The following is a 20,927-nucleotide window of genomic DNA, read 5'->3' as shown; positions in this document are numbered from 1 at the left end:
CACAAAGTAGACATTTATAAAAGTTACCTTTCTAATCTTCATGCTAATTTTACTACCTGCTCAAAGAATGACAAAGGCTTTATTTGTATTTCCCTGTTGACTCACAGCTTAGAATTTTGGATTGTATAGCTATAGTCTTGGTATACAAACTCTTACATTGAGACAGCAGACTTTGGCAAAGCAATATAGGAGAGGTAGATACCAATTCCCAGAGTGTTCCCACTATAACAGTCATTTTCTTGAAATTCTGTCATTACACATTAAGTTGACAAACATGTTGCTGAGATAAATAAAATCCTCTCTTTCATAGGAGGAAGTTTTATAAATAAGATGAGAACATGTTTAATAACATAACCAAAATGATGAATTACTGTGTCAAGCTATTTTACCTATTTAAAAAAAAATAAAGGCCATATAAAAACCAGCAATAGAATTAGTAGATTTATGCCCCCTTTGATTTTTAAACCCATAAAACAGACATACTACAAAGTAGAATAAATATAGCTGGATACGTACACATTTTGCCAAAACATTTTTCTTATAGGCTTTCACACTGTAAAAAAGGAAATTTTTATTTAAATGCATTAATTTCATTATACATTTTTATAAGTATTTCCAAAACCAATTTCCCTTTGCTAAAATATTTTAATGACAGTGTCACTACCTATATAAAACTGCCATAAGCAAAAACAGTTCAAATGCTCTTGCATTTGTTTTTGTGTACTTAGTATAAAAGACCGAATAAATGCATGAAGATTATCAACATTTGTGAACTTTATTAAAGGAAGAATGGTCAAGGCTTACAGATAATCAGGCATGATTAGGCCAAATCAGTATCCAAGTATCAGAGTATCCAGAGTACCTTATATCAGGTTATTTCTGGTTCAGCCTAGAAATACTGTTACTACAATAAAATTAAAAATGGCTATTATCTCATTACTGACTTAAATATGTGGACAGTATGGCCAGGAATATAAAAACTATGTTACTTGGCTGAAGTGTTTTTATAACCCATCTCAAAGCAAACTACACACACACACACACACACACACACACACACACACACACACACTCACACACAAACAAGCACAAGGCCCTGGGTTTGATTCCTGATACCAATAATAATAATAATAGTATGTTTAATATGCCCATCTGATTAGTTATAATATTGTAAAATTTCTAAAAAATGTTCATATATCTCTAAAATTTGAAAAATAGCTCCTTTATTCTCTGCAATGTAAAAATTACTGTTTCCTTAAGGAATTCTTTACCTCAACACAGTTTTGACGATGATCATATATTAACTTTGAAATTATACCTCATTATCAGCTCCACTCTGCTTAATTTCTGTGTTTTCACGAAGCAAAACAGTGTTACAAAAATGAACCTGACTTTACTTCAAATAATGGGCATAAAATTTATCTTAAGTCTATATAAAATAACCACTATTACTTCATTAGCTTTGGGTTAAACTCAAATTTAATGGTAATTTTCAGCTTTTCTTGAGTAGACATTCTTGATTTCCCAAAGTCTTAGGATCATAAATAAAAGAAGTACCACAAAATACTTCCTGCATTTGATGCTAAAGTGGAGCAGCTCATTCAGTGATCTGTTTTATACACTGCCCTTCATAGAAGAGACCACTTTGCTATAAAAAAATAACCAACCTTCCATGTCTGCTATAACCCATGCAAGGTCACTAAGCTGAGAATGCAAAGCCTAATGAGAAATTAATATTTTTGATTACAAGTTCCCTACTTCGTAAGAAGTGATACTAGATACTTCAAGTAGAAAATTTTTTTCATTTTTTGACATAGGTTCTCTTATAACCTACCTGAATAGATTATAATCTAACTGGATAAAATATTAGAGATTCCTTAGTCAGGAAAATCAGTAGTCATTCAGTGTGAATAAGCAGAAATTTTCTAATCCATGTATCTTACATTACCATCTCCCAGTGGGGTTACATAGTTCAAAGTAGCAGTCATCAAATCAGTGCAACAGAGTCAGACAGCTATACCTTACTGTTATTTCAAGTAAGAATAAAACTTGGGCCAATGTTAAAGTAAAAGTTTCAGTATTCTTTGGTTTTACAGTTATATCACTTCTAAAGCCAGCCTGGGAACAAAAACCAATTTCAACTCACGTTTCTCTTGCAATGATTTTACTTCCAATAGCAGCTTGAATTGCTATCTCAAACAGCTGCCTAGGAAGAGAATCCTTTAGGCGTTCACATATGGTTTTTCCAACAGAGTATGCTTTTTCTCTAAGACAGAAAAAAAAAAAAAATACAGCTAAGTATATATCTTAATAATTAATATGTCTTTAAAGTTCATATAATGTAAATGTGATTTTTTTAAAAGGAGACTCAAATAGAACTCATATACTGTTAAAAAAAATTCTATACCTGAACCATGAATATCTCTGCTTTAAAAAAAAATATGAACAAGGGAATGTCTGTAATCCCAGTACTCTGGGAGGTGAAGGCAAAAGGATCACAGATTCAAGCCAGGCCTGGGCAATTTAGTAACTTAGGCCATGTTTTTAAATTTTGTTTTGTTTTGTAGCACAGCCTGGCCTTGAACTCCTTACAATATTCCTGCCTCAACCTCCCAAGTGTTGAGATTACAGACATGCACCACTATACACAAGATTCCGGTTCCAAATTTTAAAAATGAAAAAAAGCTGAGGATGTAGCTTAGTGGGAAGGCCCTGGGTTCAATTATCAATACTGGGGAAAAAAAGGTCTACAAAATACAGGAACACATATATTTAAGACAAAAAACGATTCTTAATGTCTTTGTCCTGAAGAAAACAATGAACATTTTATGCTTATTTTAGACATATATCCTTTATCCTTTCCTTACATGTTTGTTGAATTTAGATTACAGTATATACATCCTGTTTTCATAATAAATACTTTTCTGTCATTAAATTTTCAAATGTGTTCGATAATTTATCTTAAGCAATCTGCCAGTTAGTGAATATTTAATTTTTCAGTATTTTTTTATGAATTTAATACCTGTTTCGTTATCAATCCAAAAACCATCATTTTAAAGTTATAAAATCCAAAAACTATCGTTTTAAAATTATAAAAACTTTCTATTTTCACAAAGTATATAACTGAAACATTTCTTTCCATGACATTCTTCGCCCTAGATACTATAACTTTTTACTTTCTCTATACAGTACACTGGAAAGAAGTACAGAAAACAACAGAAGGAAACATACAGAGAAATCTCTTTCAGTTATCTTTGTTTTTAAAATGTAGCTTCTCAAAAATGTCCAATAAGAAAAACATGTCAAAACCTATTATTATTTTTACCTTCGTGATAAATTTCAATTAAACTTACTTATGTACAACAGTTACTAATTCCTCTACAATATTTCCATTCAGGAGAATGTCCATTTTTACAAGTTCTGCTGTCTGGTAGCCTGCATCTTCATAATCAAAGCTAATAAAGAAAAAAATCCAAATGATAAACATTTTCAACAAATTAGATTTTCTTTACGTCTCTTCTCTTTTACAGAGAGAGGAAGATGACTATGGCTAAGCTAGAGTAGGTTAATGGACTGATAAAGTCGAGCGCACCTCTTTTCTCTGCTAGTACTACCTCGTGCACGTTTGATACTCTCATTAATATTTTTTTACCTAGCGTCATTCTCAAACTTCATAAATTGAGTTTCTGTGTCATATGCTATTAAGAATGACAAGCATGTGTTTAAATAGTAAGGCAATGACAAAACAGCCATGCATGATGAACCCTTCACCCTTCACCAGGCTTTTGTAGCAATTAAGTAGCACTTGGAGTACTACCTAGTGCACACTAATTAAAACAGCACATACCACCACTTGGTTTAAGCTACTATATTAATAATATGGACAAAACTTACTGTTTAACTTATAGCAATACCTCAGAGAGAAATTTTCCGTTCTGTTTACAAGTCTTCCTATCATGGACATATATATCCCTTTACCTTCAAACAATTGCATATATGTTTGGCTTCTAAAATTTTCACTCTCCTTACAAAATTATTATTTTTAAAAAGCTCAACCTTTCTTTATTATAACTTGGCTATACTAAAGGCAGTATATTAAGGAATATGGAAATACAAAGAGATAAAATGTAAACGTGTCCTCTGATGTTTATGGCTTTAGTATTTTAGAATATCTTATGTTTTCAAAAGAAACCACTATATAAATAATGGAAACATAACGAATAAAAGGCAGGTACTTCACTGTTAACTGAGAATATGGGAAACACATTTGAAACTCCAGAAGGGTTACTGAATTTGGAAGGTGAGGTTTGAAGGCAAACAGCTGTTTGGTTTGGCATCAGTCACACCCCTTGTTGTAAGGGAACTGCAACACGTTCTTGCTATTTGGTATAAAATATATTCTTGCTGACCTCAATCTGTGGGATATCTGTGATCTAATGGGTTTCTGTTAAGTGTGGAATTGACTATATTTGATAAATATCTTGAGTATAAGAATACATGTGACTTATCAAGCTGCAGTATTTTCTTAAATAGTTCAAAATAAACCATTTTTGAAGTGTTTGAATCCTAATCTAAAAGACTGTAAAATGAGTCAGAAAGTAGTACCCAAAGACAACTTATAATTCTTTTGCCTAAAGTGTTACACAAACCTTAAGCCTACTAATCATCCTTTTAATTCCACTAATGGTTTAAAATGCTATCTCATTATTGCACTTACTTATTGAAAGTTTTGTTGAAAAGATCTATAGAAAGCCAGGGATTTAGCTCAGCAGCAAAAGTGCCTGCCTTGCAAGCGTGCAGTCATAAGTTCAATCCCTGGCACCAAAACAATAAATAAATAAATAAAAATTAAAAATAAAAGATCTATAAAAAAATTAAAAAATAAAATATCTATAAAAGAAACGCTGGAATTCTTCTCTTAATATACATGCTTGTGCGTGCTTCATTTCATCCTTTCTGCTTTTCCCAGCGTGCTCTATACACTTTCATATTCTACTGTGTACTTCTCTATCCTGTAAACATTTTAGGGTGATAAGGGCATCTTGAGTTATTTTCTGTAAGAGAAAAAACTGTGAGAATTCTATGCCCTTAGCTCCTTATCTGTTAATACTGATCTTCCTTTCACTTTTATCTGCCTGTACTCCATATGTTCCTAAGAGATACACAGTAGTTTTTATGATCACTTATTCCTGGGAAAACCAAGTTATTAAAGTATACATAAATGCAAGTGTACACTGAGAATTTTTTTTAATAGACTGAAGATGTACTTCTGTTTTTCAAATGTAAACAGATGGTTTCTGGGAACTCTTTAATATATAACCACATTTTTAAAATACCACTAAGGTCACAATAGCATTTTGGAAGTATGATCAATTCTTAACCAAAAGATAGAATACACTCTTCATGAAGAGAGTAACACTTTTTCATTAAGATGAAAAATCAAATTGATGATAAGTCAAAAGAACTTTTTCTTCTATAAGCAAATTACAAATATTCTGTAACACTTAAAAGGCTATTGCAACCATTTTTAACTTTAGACTATTGTTCTCAACTCTCTTAAAAGACTTGAGATTACTAAACAGGTGAAATATTAGTATACTTGTCAACATTTCAAAGCAGTTGTCTAGCCATTTGATATTCCTGTTAATTTTTTTACCTAGCATATCCAGAAGACAGGGATTTCAAAGAGTCGTAAAAATCAACGACAATTTCATTCAAAGGGAAGAGATATTTAAGCATAACTCTATTTTGATCAATGAACATTAAATGTTTCTGAACTGCTCTTCGAGCCTAAAACAGGAAGAAAAAAATGTATTCAATGATAATTTACTCAAATAATGATCTAAACTGATAGATAAAGATGTCAGTTACCAAGATACAAATCTAATAAAGAGTGGACAAACTGAAGTATTTTTTCAATGTCTCAAGCAATATTTTTTGATACAGGTAGCATTTTTTAATACAACCATTTTTATTTTAGTTATGCTTGTGACCAAAGCTTTTAATCCCTTGCTTTTAAGTTTTAATTACAATTATTTCATTTAGTGTTAAGTCAAATTATTACAATCATTTCTAATTTTTTATAAATTATAGAGAAATTAAATGACTAAAATTATAATACAATTTGTGACCATAAAACTAAAATTCAAGTCTTCTAATCAGTATTTGACACATTTTACAATATGCTACTACAGTATTTCAAAGGAATTTTTGGGAAACATGAGTATATGTAGATTACTTATTACAGTATGATTACAACTATAATGCAAAATGTGGGATATCATCCAACCTGGAGTCCTAAAATTTTATAATTATCTTTCAAATAATATGAAATTTGAAGTACCCAAAAAGACTGTAAGAAATCACACTTTTGATCTTTGATCAGTTATAAACACTAAATTTCTTTTGGGCTAATGTGTTTATTTGGTAGGTTAACACATGATAAAAATTCCTGATTATAGTTTTCTTATTAAAATTGAAACAGTTTAAAAAATATATGTATCTATCTACATATATGCATGCAGACAGATACATATAAAAATCTCTTTATTGAATTGTTTGTGAAGCAGAGGAAAGTTTCTCAAAACCGGAGCTAGTAACTACTGCTTCAAAAGTCTAAAACCAACTTTTGTAATAAACTCTATGTATTTTTACCTGGCAAAGTGCCATTATTTTCCCAGTATATTCATCTGGTGTGATAATAGTACCCAGAACAACTGGCTCCAGATACTCTGCTACTTTTGATTTATCAGGGAATTGTGCAGGATTGATTATCGTGATTTCTTTTTCTCTGTATTCCTAAAAAGTAGAAAAATAAACAATTGTTAAAAAAATTAATTAAATTTTCAATATTTTTAACATATATAGAGAATTTTTGTTAACTTATTGTAGTTATAGAAACAAAAGAATTCTTCAGTACTATATTAACATGCTTTTTTTCTTTTTTGAAAACTTTCCAGTTGTAATCATTTAACATTATCAGTAATTATTAATAAATATTTTGATTATTGACATTTACTAAGCACATATTATGGACTATTTAGAAAATGTATGACAATGCATTTAAATTTGACTTATAGCATTATAATTAGTTTATAACTATGCTAATCTTTTGCAAAATACTAACAGATGCCAAAGTCAGTGTCTGCTTAAGATTAATACATTGCTTCTTAGAAGGAAATATTGTCTCTATCATTAACTTAAAATCTAAAATTTTTTATAGCCACAGAAATTTGAAAGATAAATTATTTATGACCCAAATTGTATTTAACTTTGAGCCAAATTTAGAACAGTATTTTCATTTTAATTTTATATTTTAATGTAAGTTACAGACTAGTTTTGATAATGTGGAGATCAAGTTAAAATTACACATAAAAAGGTTCTTCATTATTAAACAAGTCAGTTCAATTTTTATTACTTTTAATACTTAGTGTTACTACCTACTAAGCTATTAAAGCATTAAAAATTTTCTCTTAACCTCCTGAATATATATGATTAGTTTTCTTATATTCTTACAGATAATTTACAGTACCTTTATCAACTTTGCTGATGAAAGAATAGCTTTATATGGAACAGTAGGGGTTGTCAAAATAACAGATGTATTATATTCTTGCTCTAGTCGCTGGTTGAAAACTTCCATATGCAGAAGTCCAAGAAATCCCAATCTAGTAGAAAAATGTCAAACTCCAAAATATTTATGTCTCATTGGCTCTACTGTCTTATGTACTCTACTTTAGTGAACTTATTGTTACGTCAGTAACAACAACAGGAGGAGTGGAATCCAGTGAGTCATTCAGGCAATTTACATCATAATTAAATGCTATTATCATAAAATAAAATCTTCCATTGATATCTATTTTAAACCACTAGAAAACTTAATCTATAAAATAGGAAGCCACAGCGTGGAAAAGGTAAATAAAAAATGTTTTATTCACTTTATTAAGATGAGGTTATCTTCAGAAATATTCAGGCACTACTTTACTCTCCTCTAAAATAAGAGGTCTACAATATGAATGAATCTTACCTCCAGCCAGCACCCAGGGCAAGACTACTATCCCGATGTACTGTCACACTGGAGTCATTTAAAGTCAGTTTTTCTATAGCACTCTTCAGGTTATTATATTCAGATTGATCTGTAGGGTACATTCCTGGGGATACATGGATTTGTCATTATCTCATGTAATAAGCCACCTATAGAACAAAACTAATTTACTGTTTGCCAAGTTTAATATTGACCATTTTGCTTTTGTATTACTTTTCTATACTGGCTTGAAAAAAACATTGGATTCTTAAAAATCTATGCCTATTAAGTTAATTGTGAACTGAGTCATTAGTTTTAATGAATATATAATCAGATTCAGACAAACAATTTTTTGTGTTTTTTTACGAAAGGTTTAGATGGAAGAAAAACAGGATTGAATCATGGAAATTAGGTTAAATTGGAAAACAAGTTGTTTACTTCAAAAAACAAAAGCATATGATATTCCACAACCATAAATAAAACTGTTACTAGCAGAAATGAAAACTTCAACTCTTAACTCTGTATATTTAAACTAAAGACAAATTTTTACAATTTAATAACAAAAACTATTTGATAAAAACTGATTTATCACATTCTCTTTCTATCCCCATCTAAGACATCCACATCTTGACAGTCCTTCAAAATCCTAATAACTGACTGCCCAATGAAATTAAACTTAATGCTAATTCCCAGTTTAAAAAAAAAAAATAAGAAGAAAACCAAAGGCTAGACATCTTGATATACAATAACTTGATGACCTATTCCAAAAGTCTCGTGTCACATGTTAGTAAAAAGTTCCAAACTTAACATACTCAAGGCTACAATATCCTCTGTCAATTCTACAATAGTATAACAAAGACAGCTAAAAAGAGACTATTTAGTAAATGTCTACCAATAACTCATAATAAAAAAACTCAATTAGAAAAATTTTCAAATAAGAAACTAACCAGAGAAACAAGATTGTATTAGCCATGCTTTGCTATTTGGCAGCTCATTTAAGGAGTCCTAAATGATTTCCTATATAAAACTTCATCATATATATATATATGTATATATATATATATATATATATATATATATACATATATATATATATATATGGATAGACATAAATTTATTAATTGATGTAGAAATATAACACAACAGTATCCTAGCACTGCAAGTTATTTAAAATACTTAGAATGTGGTTATCTGCTAGTAATTTTTATTTCACTGCAGACACAGACTTTTAGTTTAAAAATACCTTGCCTTAACCTTTAACTTTGTGAGCTCCTCACCTGCAAATACCATTGGTTTCGCTGATTTAAACCCAGGCAAGGGCTCCACTGGATGATTATGTAAATACAGTGTATCTCCTATTTGTGCTTCAGTGACATCTTTCATCCCAGCAATCAAATAGCCCACCTGTCCTGCATATCTAAATAAAATTATTATATGCACATATTTACTGTTTTAGTGTTTCAAGTACATAGTTAAATTAGTTCTGCCTTCACAGAAAACTAGAACATAATTTCCAAACAAAACTTCATCAAAGTACAAATATGTGGACATACCAGTTCTCAGAGTTTTTCAGCCAAATAACATACCATGTCTTGTCTATTACTCCCAAAAAACTTCTGTATAAGCCTAAAGCCTTCCTCATGACTGCCAACATTTTGCAAATTAAGACTTCTAAAACATAATTTTAAACCAAGCAGAAAAATGTGTACTCTTAACAAACCTGACATGTATCTAGTTTCCCACTTATAGGAAAAAAAATTCTAAAATTTTAGAGGTTTAGCTTAGTTTAAAAATATTACCTACAAAATAACAAACATATACAGAATAAGCTACAAGAACCTTAAATGAAGATGCAATGTTAAATACTATGTGGGAGAATATAAACAGGCTTTAGAAATACCTCTCTAAAATGAAAATAAATTTTCTGACTCAAAAAATATGAGAGAGTACCATGATTTTTAGAAACAACATTAAGCACTTGAATGAGATCTGTGAGGTCACTCAGTTCAATTCCTTAATTTTTACAGATAAGGCAACAGGACCTAGGAAACAAACTATGTGCTCAAGACCATAGCTTATCGGTATCTAACACAGAATAAGCACACAACAGAACATTTGTTTTATAAGTGAACTCAGATCTGTTTTTCTATTTATTTTTTTTTTTTTTTTTTTTTTTTTTTTTCTTTTTATCGGTACCGGGGATTGAACTCACGACCGCCTGCTTGCAAGGCAGGTACTTATGCCGCTGAGCTAAATCCCCTCAGATCTGTTTTTCTAAAATGCAGTATCTTGCTAATCCCCTTCCCTTGATTTTGGCTCATCAAAGTTTTACGATAAATTCCCCGCTAAAAAAAAAGAATGAACATTTCTACATTTCTTTAAGTCTGGCTGAAATGAAATTAAATGTAAGGAAAAATATCAATATGGATATGGCTATAGGGAACTAACTCTCCTTGTCCCATAAAATACATCAATGTAGGATTCAATTTAATTCATTAAATTAGTCATAACTAGGCATGAAAAATAAAAATCATTTCTATTTTCTTTCCATAACAGTTTCCACCATTTGTCACACTTCTGACAAAGACTGTGCTATATAGGTGCTATGAATCAGTCTTTACACAGTTGAGATCATTCTAAGCACTCCAAATGAAAGAGGTAGAAACAGAAATATATACAAATAAGCATTTTGGTTACTAATACAGATTACTTACAATTTAAGAGTTGGCTGCTCATTAGGATTTAAAACTCCTACTTCATTAACTTCGTATGTCTTTTGAGTATGTGCCGATACAATTTTATCTCCTTTGGAAACCATTCCGTCAAACAATGCTACATTGGCTATCACACCTCTATACTGGTCAAAAATGGAGTCAAATACCAGAGCTCTCAGGGGATTCTTGCGATGTACCTTAGGACTATTAAACATAAGATTAAAAAATTAAAATCTTAATAAAATGCTTAGTTTCAACTTAGGTATTATGCTTAATTCTAGTTTTTGCCAGAGATATCTAACAGTCAAAACAAAAGAATCTTTGTATAAATTATGGTATATTAAATTTAATTCAACCTTGTTTAAAACAGACGATCTTTAAATTATTTATTAACGTATGTTTGTATAAAACAAATGCCAGTAATTACCAATGTATTCAAGTTCTTATGATTATCAAGAAGAAATCCCTATTTTTTCTTTATTTTTATTCACTTTCACTGTTCTATATTTGCCTTTTGTGTATTCCTAAAAGGAAAAAGTCTCATTCACTGAAAGTGAACTTGTTATATCTATTAAGTTAAATCAAATTTGTGGTCCTCGAGTAGTATAAAAACAGCACAATACTTACGGGGGTATTCTTTCGATAACTGCCTGAAGAACACTTTCAACATTTGTCCCAAGTTTAGCAGAAATCTAAAAACATATGTGTCAAAAAAAAAAGCACTTAAAGACTATACTTTTCTATACTTATGACTTGTTACAATCAGTAGGAAAAAACAATTTGAATACAGTAAAAGGAAAAGCACAAACTAAACATACACTGACTCAAATACCTCTTTGTACTACACTTAGGTGGTTCTATGGCTTAGGTTTGGCTACAAAAATATTGTCCTTATGGTGTTGAAGGAAAAGACATGGAGTTGAAAATATCATGTTATTCTCTGGAATATATGACTTCAGTAAAAACTTATAGTTTTGACTTTCCATTTCCTCACCTTAAAAATGAAATGATTATTCATATTTGATTACTGATCTTATTCATATTTTGTCAACAACATATGTAGCTGGCAAGCAAAAATAAGGTACACTAATATTTTACTATTCTTCAAAAGCAAGCCGATCTAGGCACATGCCTATGACAGAACTTAGTCATCATTACTAAACAGACTGTGTCTGAAATCTTGACTTTAAAACCCATTCCCTGAAAACTTACCACTCATCTTCAAAGTTACTCTATAGCAAGATTTTTCTGCATTGATACTACTGACATTTTGGGCCAGAAAATTCCTTGTTTGGGGAGGGTGCCCTGTACATTGTACGAGGTTTAGCACCAACTAGTGCATTTCCTCTAATCACAGGATGCCAATACCCACCTCCTCCAATTTTAACAACCTAAAATATTTGACGGGGAGAATCACAACCCTTGAGGACCAGCACTCTAGATTCTAGCGTCTTCTCTACAATTAGCTTTAACTCTTATCAGTTACCTCCCATTCCCTTTCCAATGTCAGACTCTAAAGTCTACCATCTACAATTACTTTTTACAACCAATTTTCATTATCTCCCTATCTCAAGCAGCCTGCAAAACCTCACCTTAGAATGCATCCAATGTTGTACCTTCTCTAAACATGGAGCAGTTTAATATTCCTAGATAAAAATCAAGTAACTGGTCTGGTTCTTTTCTTCAAATTCATGACTACAAATTTCAGTGTGGAATTAACACTTCCTGGCTTCCTCGGATGTGTCTCAAGAGAATTTACATTACTAGGACATAATTTCACACTACCTTTTCAACCTACACATTTTTTTACCTTGGCCAATTCACTTTTATTGAGGACTATGTTTTTCATCTCCTGAAGGAAACAAAAAATATCAAAAACTCCCTCACTCATACATACAAACCTGTCTGCCCTGTACTTACGACGTTTCGGCTTTTCTCATTACAATATGAGAATCTGTTTCTCTGCAAATATGACCCTTTTCTTGCTCTGTCTTCTCCAAAATTCTTCAAGCTCTTACTCATCAAACCATAATTTAACAATAAATAGTCTAACTTCTAGGACACTTTCTTTAAATACATTTTTCTCCCTAGAAAATCATATGCATATCTTTGGCTTTAAATACCACATACAAGCTGATTTAACTCCTACACATCCTCTCTGACCAATATCTTTCTATAGAAGCCAGAACTGTCTACACAAAATCTCTTCATGAGTATCTAACAGTCATTTCAAACTTACTATGTCCAAATAGAGCTGGCTGTGTTCTCTCAAGGTCTTTTCTCCTCCATTTATCTATATATATTGATAAATAACTCTTTACATGTAAGCTATCATCCAGTCTTATTGTACCTAAAAGCACCCTATTTCTGCAATGGTTCCAGCACATAATTAGCCATGACAATTTTCTACTTCCACTATTGCTAATTGTTTTTCCTGGCAAACTGAACAATCAGTGTATTTCCCTATGTTGCTTTAAAGTCCTTTCATTATCTTAGAATAATTGTCAACTCTTTATCACATCAAAAATCCCAGCCGACTTGAATCCTGCATATACCTATGAAACCATCTTGCCCACTTTCTATTCCTTCAAAATGCCACAGCTTGTCCTATTTTAGAATGTTTGTATTTTCTATTTCCTATTCTTGTAACAACTTTCTAAAAATTTCATTGCTTTAGTCTGTTTTACCAGAAAAGCTTTCCTTGAGTTATTCCATGTCATAGAAACTCTTAAGGAAAAAAGGGTTTTCCATTATTATGCTATTTTATGTAGAACCATGTAATTCATTAAATGAATACCTTGTCTTGTTCAGTAATTTCTACGCTTACTTATTTTCTGCTTTCCCAAATACACATGCAGAGGTTTTGTATGATTTATTCAACGCTACACCTCACTGACAAACAGTAAGCAAGTATCTGAATGAATTTTGTAGAGCTTAAATCAGAAGTTATTTGTAATTAAATATAAGAAAATCTGGATATAAAAGCCATAGTCGATTGCTTTGTATGAAGTTCCTCCTCTTTAGAATAAAAATCATTAAATAACATGTATTCTATACAAGAAAAAAATGACTTTATTCAATTATTACAGGTTGTATGTAATTATCTACTACTCAGGATTTTAAAAACCTAGTTTCTCATCTGAAATCTGCTCTTTCAAAAACCAAATGAAGTTTGAGAGGATAATGGCAGATTGCTTCAGTAATAGTCTCCATGTAGGATAGCAGATTGTGGCTATTTAATAAGCAAACTATCATTTTAAAAGTAAATTAAAATTCAAATTTACAGCGGCATCAATTTTGATGTTTCCTAAATTCCTATAAAAAATCACATCCATCTCTCCATTTAAATATCACATGCACACTGAAAACTACTACATAACCTTAGCAAGCTTTATAAAAACTTTTATGAATGAGATTTTTGTCAATTCCATGAATAATAAAAATGTTTTGAAATTGTTTGAACTTCCTCTTCAGGGCTAAAATGGCATTTAAGAAATACAGATATTCTTTAATGAACTACTTATTTAATGACTGTTTTAGACTTACGACTTGCCACTCAGACTTAAGATTCATCTTTTTAAAGAGTTGTATGTATCTTGTTTATATATTTATGTACAGTATACTGATTATATACTGTAATTTTTGATTATGCTGTATAGTAAAGTACTGTAGTTTTATATTGTTACATATTACAATACTGCCTGTAAAAATTATGCAAATAAAAGCAGTCATAAAGTTGGATTTTCTTTTGACTGTTCCTCTGTTCTGAATATTGTAAACACAATATAATTCCTCATTTAGTGACTAATTCATTTAATAACCTAGTCGTAGGACTAGAACTCAAGTGTTAAATGAGGAATATGTGTGACACTACAGTGAACTTCAGAAAGCTTATGTTTTAGTCCTGGCATAGGGACTGGCACAGTGAGTGTTCCTGTGACACTGATAAAATCTATGAAGTTTAGTTCATTTAAATCTAACATAGCAATAATCTCTGTAGGTCATAATAATGTAAAATGGGTTATGGTAAGAATTAAATGAAATAATAAACTGCTATAAAACTATAAAAATATTATACAATGCCATGTGCTCATATACCACTTGGTCCTATTAACTGAGAATTTTTGCAGTATAATCAGTATTTTTCAAAAGAAAGATATTTTACCTTAATGCATTCATTCCTTGGAATGTCAAATACTTTTTCAATTTGTTTCTCAACCATTTCAGGATCTGCATTCTTCAGATCTATCTTAAAAAGAGAAATCCACTGTTAGTGTAATAAAAATAGAATGTATTATGGTATTATGTTTTAACAATTATTAGAGACAGTTAACAGCTTATCTTCTTTAAACTGATCCACTCTATGATTTTTCTCAAAGTAATTTAAATGATATATAAATAATACAATTTTTAAAGCTTATTAATTAGCATCATATGACCCGATCATAAAAGTTACCATTACATGAAATCTGGTAACAGTCTGTCTTACCTACAGGCAGTCTTGCTTTTCTTTTACTTTTTTTCCACAAGGTCTTACTGTGTAGCCCTGAACTAGTTGTGATCCTCCTGTGTCAGGTGTCTCGAGGGCTGGGATTGCAAGTGTGTGCCACCAAGCGCAGCCAAGTCTTAGTTCTCTTAAACTAAGCCCATATTAAGAAATATAATTTAATGCAATTATTTCAATTAAGATTTTTAATTTTGATAAATTGATATTTATAAACATTACTCAGGTGAGCTCTGAGATTCTCTCTTAGATCATAAGCTTTTCTATGTATATTTTTCTGTATATTTAGTGTGACAGACATGTATATGTATATAATACACATGTTCTGTCTACCTGTATCTATTTGCTACAGAAATGGCCTTCCCTTCCCTTGTGACATGTGCTCGAGGGGCACTACCTTTTAAACTATGTACAAGGTTATAGGAGTCAGACCTACACTTCTCTTACATGAAGCTGAAAGACACAAATCACACCAGCACACTAAATAAATGGCTGGATTTTCCACATAAAAAAAGTACACCTGACATTTAAACAGTAAGTATACTTTCAGAAAGTGAAGTAGTAAGTAGCATTGGTACCTTATTATAATTACCTTGTTTATAACTGGAATTACTGATAGCTGTGCTTCAAAAGCAAGAAAGAAGTTTGCTACAGTTTGAGCTTGAATACCCTGGAAATATGAAGACATACAACTCAGATGATCATTCTACTATCTATCACAAAATACATTCCATCCACTTTCATCAAGATTAGTTTTACATGACTCTAGTAACAAAATTAAACAAAATATCATGAATCTGCCTGCTACAGTTTGGATTTTGAATTTCCCCCAAGCCCTATGTATTAGGCATGGTCACCTGGATTTTATTATTTAGGAGATAAGACCCAGAGGAGGTCCTTAAGTCATTGAGGCTGTTTCTTTCAAGGGGATAGTGGAATCCTGGTCCCTTGCTCATCTTCTTTTTTGCTTCCAGGGTGATAAGGTGAGCGGTTTTATCCTATTGCGCAGGCCTGCTACAACGGGCTGCCTTAACACAGGTCTAAAGCAACAGGGCCAATGAGTCATGGACTGGAACCTTCAATACAGACCTCAAATAAACTTTTTACGCTTCTCTCAAGGATTTCAGTATAGGGATGAAAAGCTAATTAACACTGGGCATCCCACTTTTCTCTGCAGTTTTATCTTGGGGGTCAAAATAAAGATAGATGAGTTAGCCAAACCAAGCAGGGTGAACCAGTGGACGTTTAACAGGGAGCTTCACACAAAGACAAATTACAAACTACAGAACCTACTCTCCATGTACCCGAATCATTCCCTGTGATAATTTCTTTCAGTTCAGGAAACATTTTTTTTGGAAGTCCCTCTCTGTGCTAGGAACTGTGTCAGTCATCAGAAACCTATGAAACATGGAGCCTCAAGGGCATCAAAGCCTCAGGACTCAGTCTCGTGGTACTGTTTATAAAGCCTGGTGCCATGTATTCTGATTGTGAATGCAGACTGATTTTTCTTGGCAGATTCAAGAAATGTTCAATGAAATAACAGAAAAAGTCCCTCTGAGTCTTGAATGAAGATGCTATGAAAGACGTGCATATCAAAAACATTTTAATACTGTGTATCACAGCTTTCTATAGCTCTTCACTGAATGTTTTACTATGTTTTGCCCTCACACCACAAAAGAACTTGGTAGGACTACTGAATTTTTTCTCAGACATAGTACTTTTCAAATTATTGCCTTAAAACCAGCAAACATGACCTGAAAACATAAGATATTTAATCTCTGTTACAGACCAATATGGAATTCAGATAAGAACAGCTAAAAGTGGTGGGATTGGTTTTGGTTTTGATAACATACTGATAATAGAGCATTACCCTTCTACAAAAAGTAGAACATCTTCAACAGTTCTTCGATCATCTTGAACAATGTAAAAGATAAACTAATCAACCAATAGGATGCTTTAATGTAATTACTCTGCAAGTTCTACTAACATAATATATTTAAAAACAAAACAATTATTTCCAAGATATTTAAGGAATACCTCTCAAAATAACCAAATACGAATATTATATTATATAAATTGAAAAATCTTACCTCATTTGCATCAATCACCAGTAAAACACCCTGGCAAGCAGAAAGTGACCTGGACACCTCGTAACTAAAATCAACATGGCCCTAGAAACAAAAATAGAGTTACTTTTTAAAGGGCAGCTGTAATTTTGGGGGGAAGGACATAAAAAACTTTAAAAAGTTGTTAAATATAGACAGTTCTACAGTACTTTGTAGTATGTTACAGTAGCACTAAAATAACTAGAAAACAAGCAAAGGAAGATGTAACTTACTGGTGTATCAATAAGATTTAAAAGGTATTGCTTTCCTTCAAAATTGTAAAAAAGAGACGCTGTCTGTGCTTTAACAGTGATTCCTCTTTCTCGTTCCACTTGCAATTTATCAAGAACTTGCTTATTATTTTTTGTCTTATCAATTGTTCCTATAAACAGAAACACTGATATTTCTCTGGGGTTCGCAAAAGAAAATGTTACATGTAAAATTAAAAACAAAATTTAAGAGGGCATGGTAAATTCACAGCTACAGCAGTAAAGCACATAAATGAAAATACCTGTTAGTTCTAACAGCCTGTCGGCTAAAGTACTTTTGCCATGATCTACATGTGCAATGATACTGAAATTTCTAATATCTTCAACAGGAAATTTAGACATGTCTGGTTTTTCCTAAAAAAGAAAATACCACATTAAGATGTATAAATTTTGCATACTATGAAACAAGTACACTAATTCAAAGAATATTCTTTTAATCTTTAAATGACTTTACTTCTAGCAGTTGTACTTTGTATGATTTTTCTGACAGTTGAGAAAATTCCTAAGCTCACATTACAAGTAACACTTTACAAGAGGACTCATCAACTACATCAGTTCCATAGTTAAAGATGACTATTGGACTAAATAGAATGCACTTACTTAACACATCCTACTTACAGGGTCAATCAGGAATTCAATTTATTTTCATGGAGAAAAGAAAACCTAGGACTCCTTGAAGGATGCTTTATCTGGCAAACACTCTTAAGAGGAGCTACAGAAAAGCTGAAAGAATAAAAGTAAATTCTCTGCTTCTTTCACACATTAATGACCAACCAGATCTGTTTAAACTTCTGCATTCTGAATACAGCCTTCGAAGTTTAACTTATACACAATTTTGTGCTTTTAACCTCTCTTGAGAGAAAGAAAAAAGATTACATAAAATGGGACTTTTATCATTTAAATTTTTAAATATTTTAAAACCAAATCTGTTTTTAGTGCGAACATAATAAAAGAGGCATACAAAAACGATTTTCACTTGTAACATCCTAGTTTTTCAACTCTATAAACATTTTCTTTCATTCTAATCAGTTTCATACTTAATAAACAATGTAAAATCACGATGTCTAAAATTTGCCTTTTTAAAAATCTATGTAGGGCATATAAAAGTACAATTATATCTTAAACGCTACAAAAAATACAAGTTGTATTTTCAGCGATTTTTTTGATCATTCAAGTCAAAAGTTCGTAGAACTTTTTAACTCTGAATTGATAAATGTATACAAATAATTCTAAAACCTCAGCTATCTTTGAAAAAGCCAAAATGATTATAGAAAGCCTTGTTCGTCCAATTAACTCAACTTGCACTCAATCACTTCACTTTTTTGCCTAAAATGTATCACTTCAGTTATCAGTAGTGTAGTTTCTTGTGTTTTGAAATCCCCCACCTCAAATCACGAGAATCAATATTACACAGGGTTTTTTCCCTAGCTGATGTACACCTGTAATTCCCAGCCTTCTGAGGGGCTCAGGCAGGACACCATAAGTTCTAGCTTAGGCTGGGCAATTTAAGAGACTGTGAGAGACTAGTTATCAAAATAAAAAGGGCTGGGGACCTAGAGGATGAAGCCAATAGTCTTAGTGTTCAAACCCCAGCATCAGCGAAAAGGAAGGAAGGAAGCAAGCAAGCAAATGGAAGACATTAACTAGAAATTCTTGCATTCTATACATTGGCTTAAAAAAAAGTTTTAGGTGAAATGTCGGCAAATTGCTAATGAATGTTTAATTGGTATTGCATTCAACAAAGGAAGAGGCAAAGTCAGAAAAGGGTCAAGGTCACAGGAAAAGGGAGGTTATACCAGCAGCTTCCAAGGAAGTTAAATGACTAGCCCAAGGTCATACTGGAGGTGCAGTGGAAAGACGATAAAAGCGGAAAGCAGACTGCGCGCTTCAGGCTCCGCCGCCCCAGAAATAACTGGAAGCTGGGTCTGCACCCCGTGCTAGGAACCCCGGAACGTGCTTCAGAGGCATCACCTTGCGCCCTGCAGAACTGCAGAGCCTGTCTCCAGCCCAGCACTCCGCAGCTGCCCCGAAGCTGGGCGCGGGCCGGGGCCTGGGTAGCTCGGATCGCGCGGCCCCTGTACCCCATGGCAGGAGCACGCGTCCACGCCGACAGCCCCGGCCCGCGAGGGTCCACATGGCCCAGGCGCCCAGCCGTCAGAAGAAAGACTGGAAAAGCGAGAAAGCCATAGCTGTAGGATGCGTTTGTTCCTAAGCGCCCCCGCTAGGGCGTGCAACAAAGACTGTACAGCAGCACAGTTCTCTCTGCTCCCGACCCGACGCCTGGAACCGCCGCGCTCGCTGACGCACGTACGCCAAAGTACGGGATGACGTCATCTCGTTACGCGGGGCGTGGCTGTCACGTGAATAGAGGCTTTCCGTCCCCTCACCTGTGCTAGGCATTGTAAGAGAGTAGAAGGTGTTTATTTGGGTCTGTTCTGCGATAATTTCCTGCAGTGTGTCCCGTGAGTTCCCCGTGTTACCCCAGAGAAGGGAGACCGGGTGACATGTGTGAGAACACGCAGGGATGCGGTGCTAGGGTCAGATATGCGACCGCAAATCTGATAGCTGAGCCTGCGGTGCTTTTCGCCAGCCCACAGGTGGAAGGGAGAGCGGCAGGAGCTGAGTTTCAGGTCAGGGGTAAAGATGCTTTTGCCACGTCGGTGCGAATTAGCCTCCTCACAAGTTAGTAGAAGAGTGTAAAGGAACTTTTAAAGTTTGGAAGTCGACATGTATTCCTTCGTGTTGCCTGTAATTGCTGAAATACTGAAAGTATATCAGAAACGGGAAACATTGATTGTAACAGACCGAGAAAGTTTTGGAGAAGAAAAACATCTATCCTGAATGCGTGGCTCCGTGATCTTCAAGTTTTTCTTTCATCAAATGCTTACCTTACGAAGTATAGAGCACTTGTTAAGTAAAAATAGAGGATTGATTGACATTGTGTCTGTCTCCTAGTGTTTTCCTTGGACTTTTCTGGAGTATCCAGAGTTGAGTGTCAAGCGGGAACATAGCAGCTGCGTTCAATTCACCATTTGGACCGAAATCCTATATAATGTTTCCAAAGCCTTCAGGCTTTTTTTCATTTGGTAGATTTCTTGGGATCAAAAATCTTGTTAACAGGCTTTGAACAACTATTATGACTCAAAGAATTCCTTGTTATACAACTAATTCTCATGTCATCTTTGTTTCTTTAAATATGACTGAGCATGATACTTTAAGACACTTTAAGTTCCCAGACTTTAATATTATACTGGTCCTCACTATATTCTAACAAAAGTAAACGTAGCCTGTCATTAAAATGCTAAGAAAGTTATT

The 20,927-nt window shown here is 32.9% G+C and overlaps 1 protein-coding gene across 4 annotated transcripts in view; it reads right to left on the bottom strand.

Annotated features, from left to right (window-relative positions):
- Guf1 (GTP binding elongation factor GUF1) overlaps positions 1-19,924 on the bottom strand; it is a 32,392-nt gene extending 12,468 nt beyond the window's left edge. For 2 of the 4 annotated variants that reach the window (XR_010044697.1, XM_063240618.1), the window contains exons 1-16: positions 19,584-19,923; positions 17,855-17,966; positions 17,577-17,725; positions 17,329-17,409; positions 15,831-15,908; positions 14,900-14,983; positions 11,362-11,426; positions 10,735-10,938; positions 9,298-9,437; positions 8,024-8,147; positions 7,532-7,664; positions 6,655-6,798; positions 5,657-5,790; positions 3,354-3,455; positions 2,147-2,266; positions 517-553 (exon numbers count right to left, since the gene is read on the bottom strand). Coding sequence is in view for 3 of the 4 variants with exons in the window: in XM_063240618.1 (XP_063096688.1) it covers positions 517-553; positions 2,147-2,266; positions 3,354-3,455; positions 5,657-5,790; positions 6,655-6,798; positions 7,532-7,664; positions 8,024-8,147; positions 9,298-9,437; positions 10,735-10,938; positions 11,362-11,426; positions 14,900-14,983; positions 15,831-15,908; positions 17,329-17,409; positions 17,577-17,725; positions 17,855-17,966; positions 19,584-19,748 (1,872 nt within the window). In the remaining variant the exon portion in view is untranslated. Of the gene's footprint in view, positions 1-516; positions 554-2,146; positions 2,267-3,353; positions 3,456-5,656; positions 5,791-6,654; positions 6,799-7,531; positions 7,665-8,023; positions 8,148-9,297; positions 9,438-10,734; positions 10,939-11,361; positions 11,427-14,899; positions 14,984-15,830; positions 15,909-17,328; positions 17,410-17,576; positions 17,726-17,854; positions 17,967-19,583 lie in introns of those variants that run through there. The other 2 variants (XM_063240619.1, XM_063240620.1) reach the window with 2 other exon arrangements.
- Between the last annotated feature and the right edge of the window lie 1,003 nt (positions 19,925-20,927).

This window comes from Cavia porcellus, unplaced genomic scaffold, assembly GCF_034190915.1.
Source record: "Cavia porcellus strain 051 isolate PalLab524CR breed Dunkin Hartley unplaced genomic scaffold, mCavPor4.1 scaffold_30, whole genome shotgun sequence".
In the NCBI taxonomy this organism is placed as follows: Eukaryota; Metazoa; Chordata; class Mammalia; order Rodentia; family Caviidae; genus Cavia; species Cavia porcellus.
Note: the sequence above shows the minus strand (reverse complement) of the source record. Positions and strands in the feature narration are given on the sequence as shown.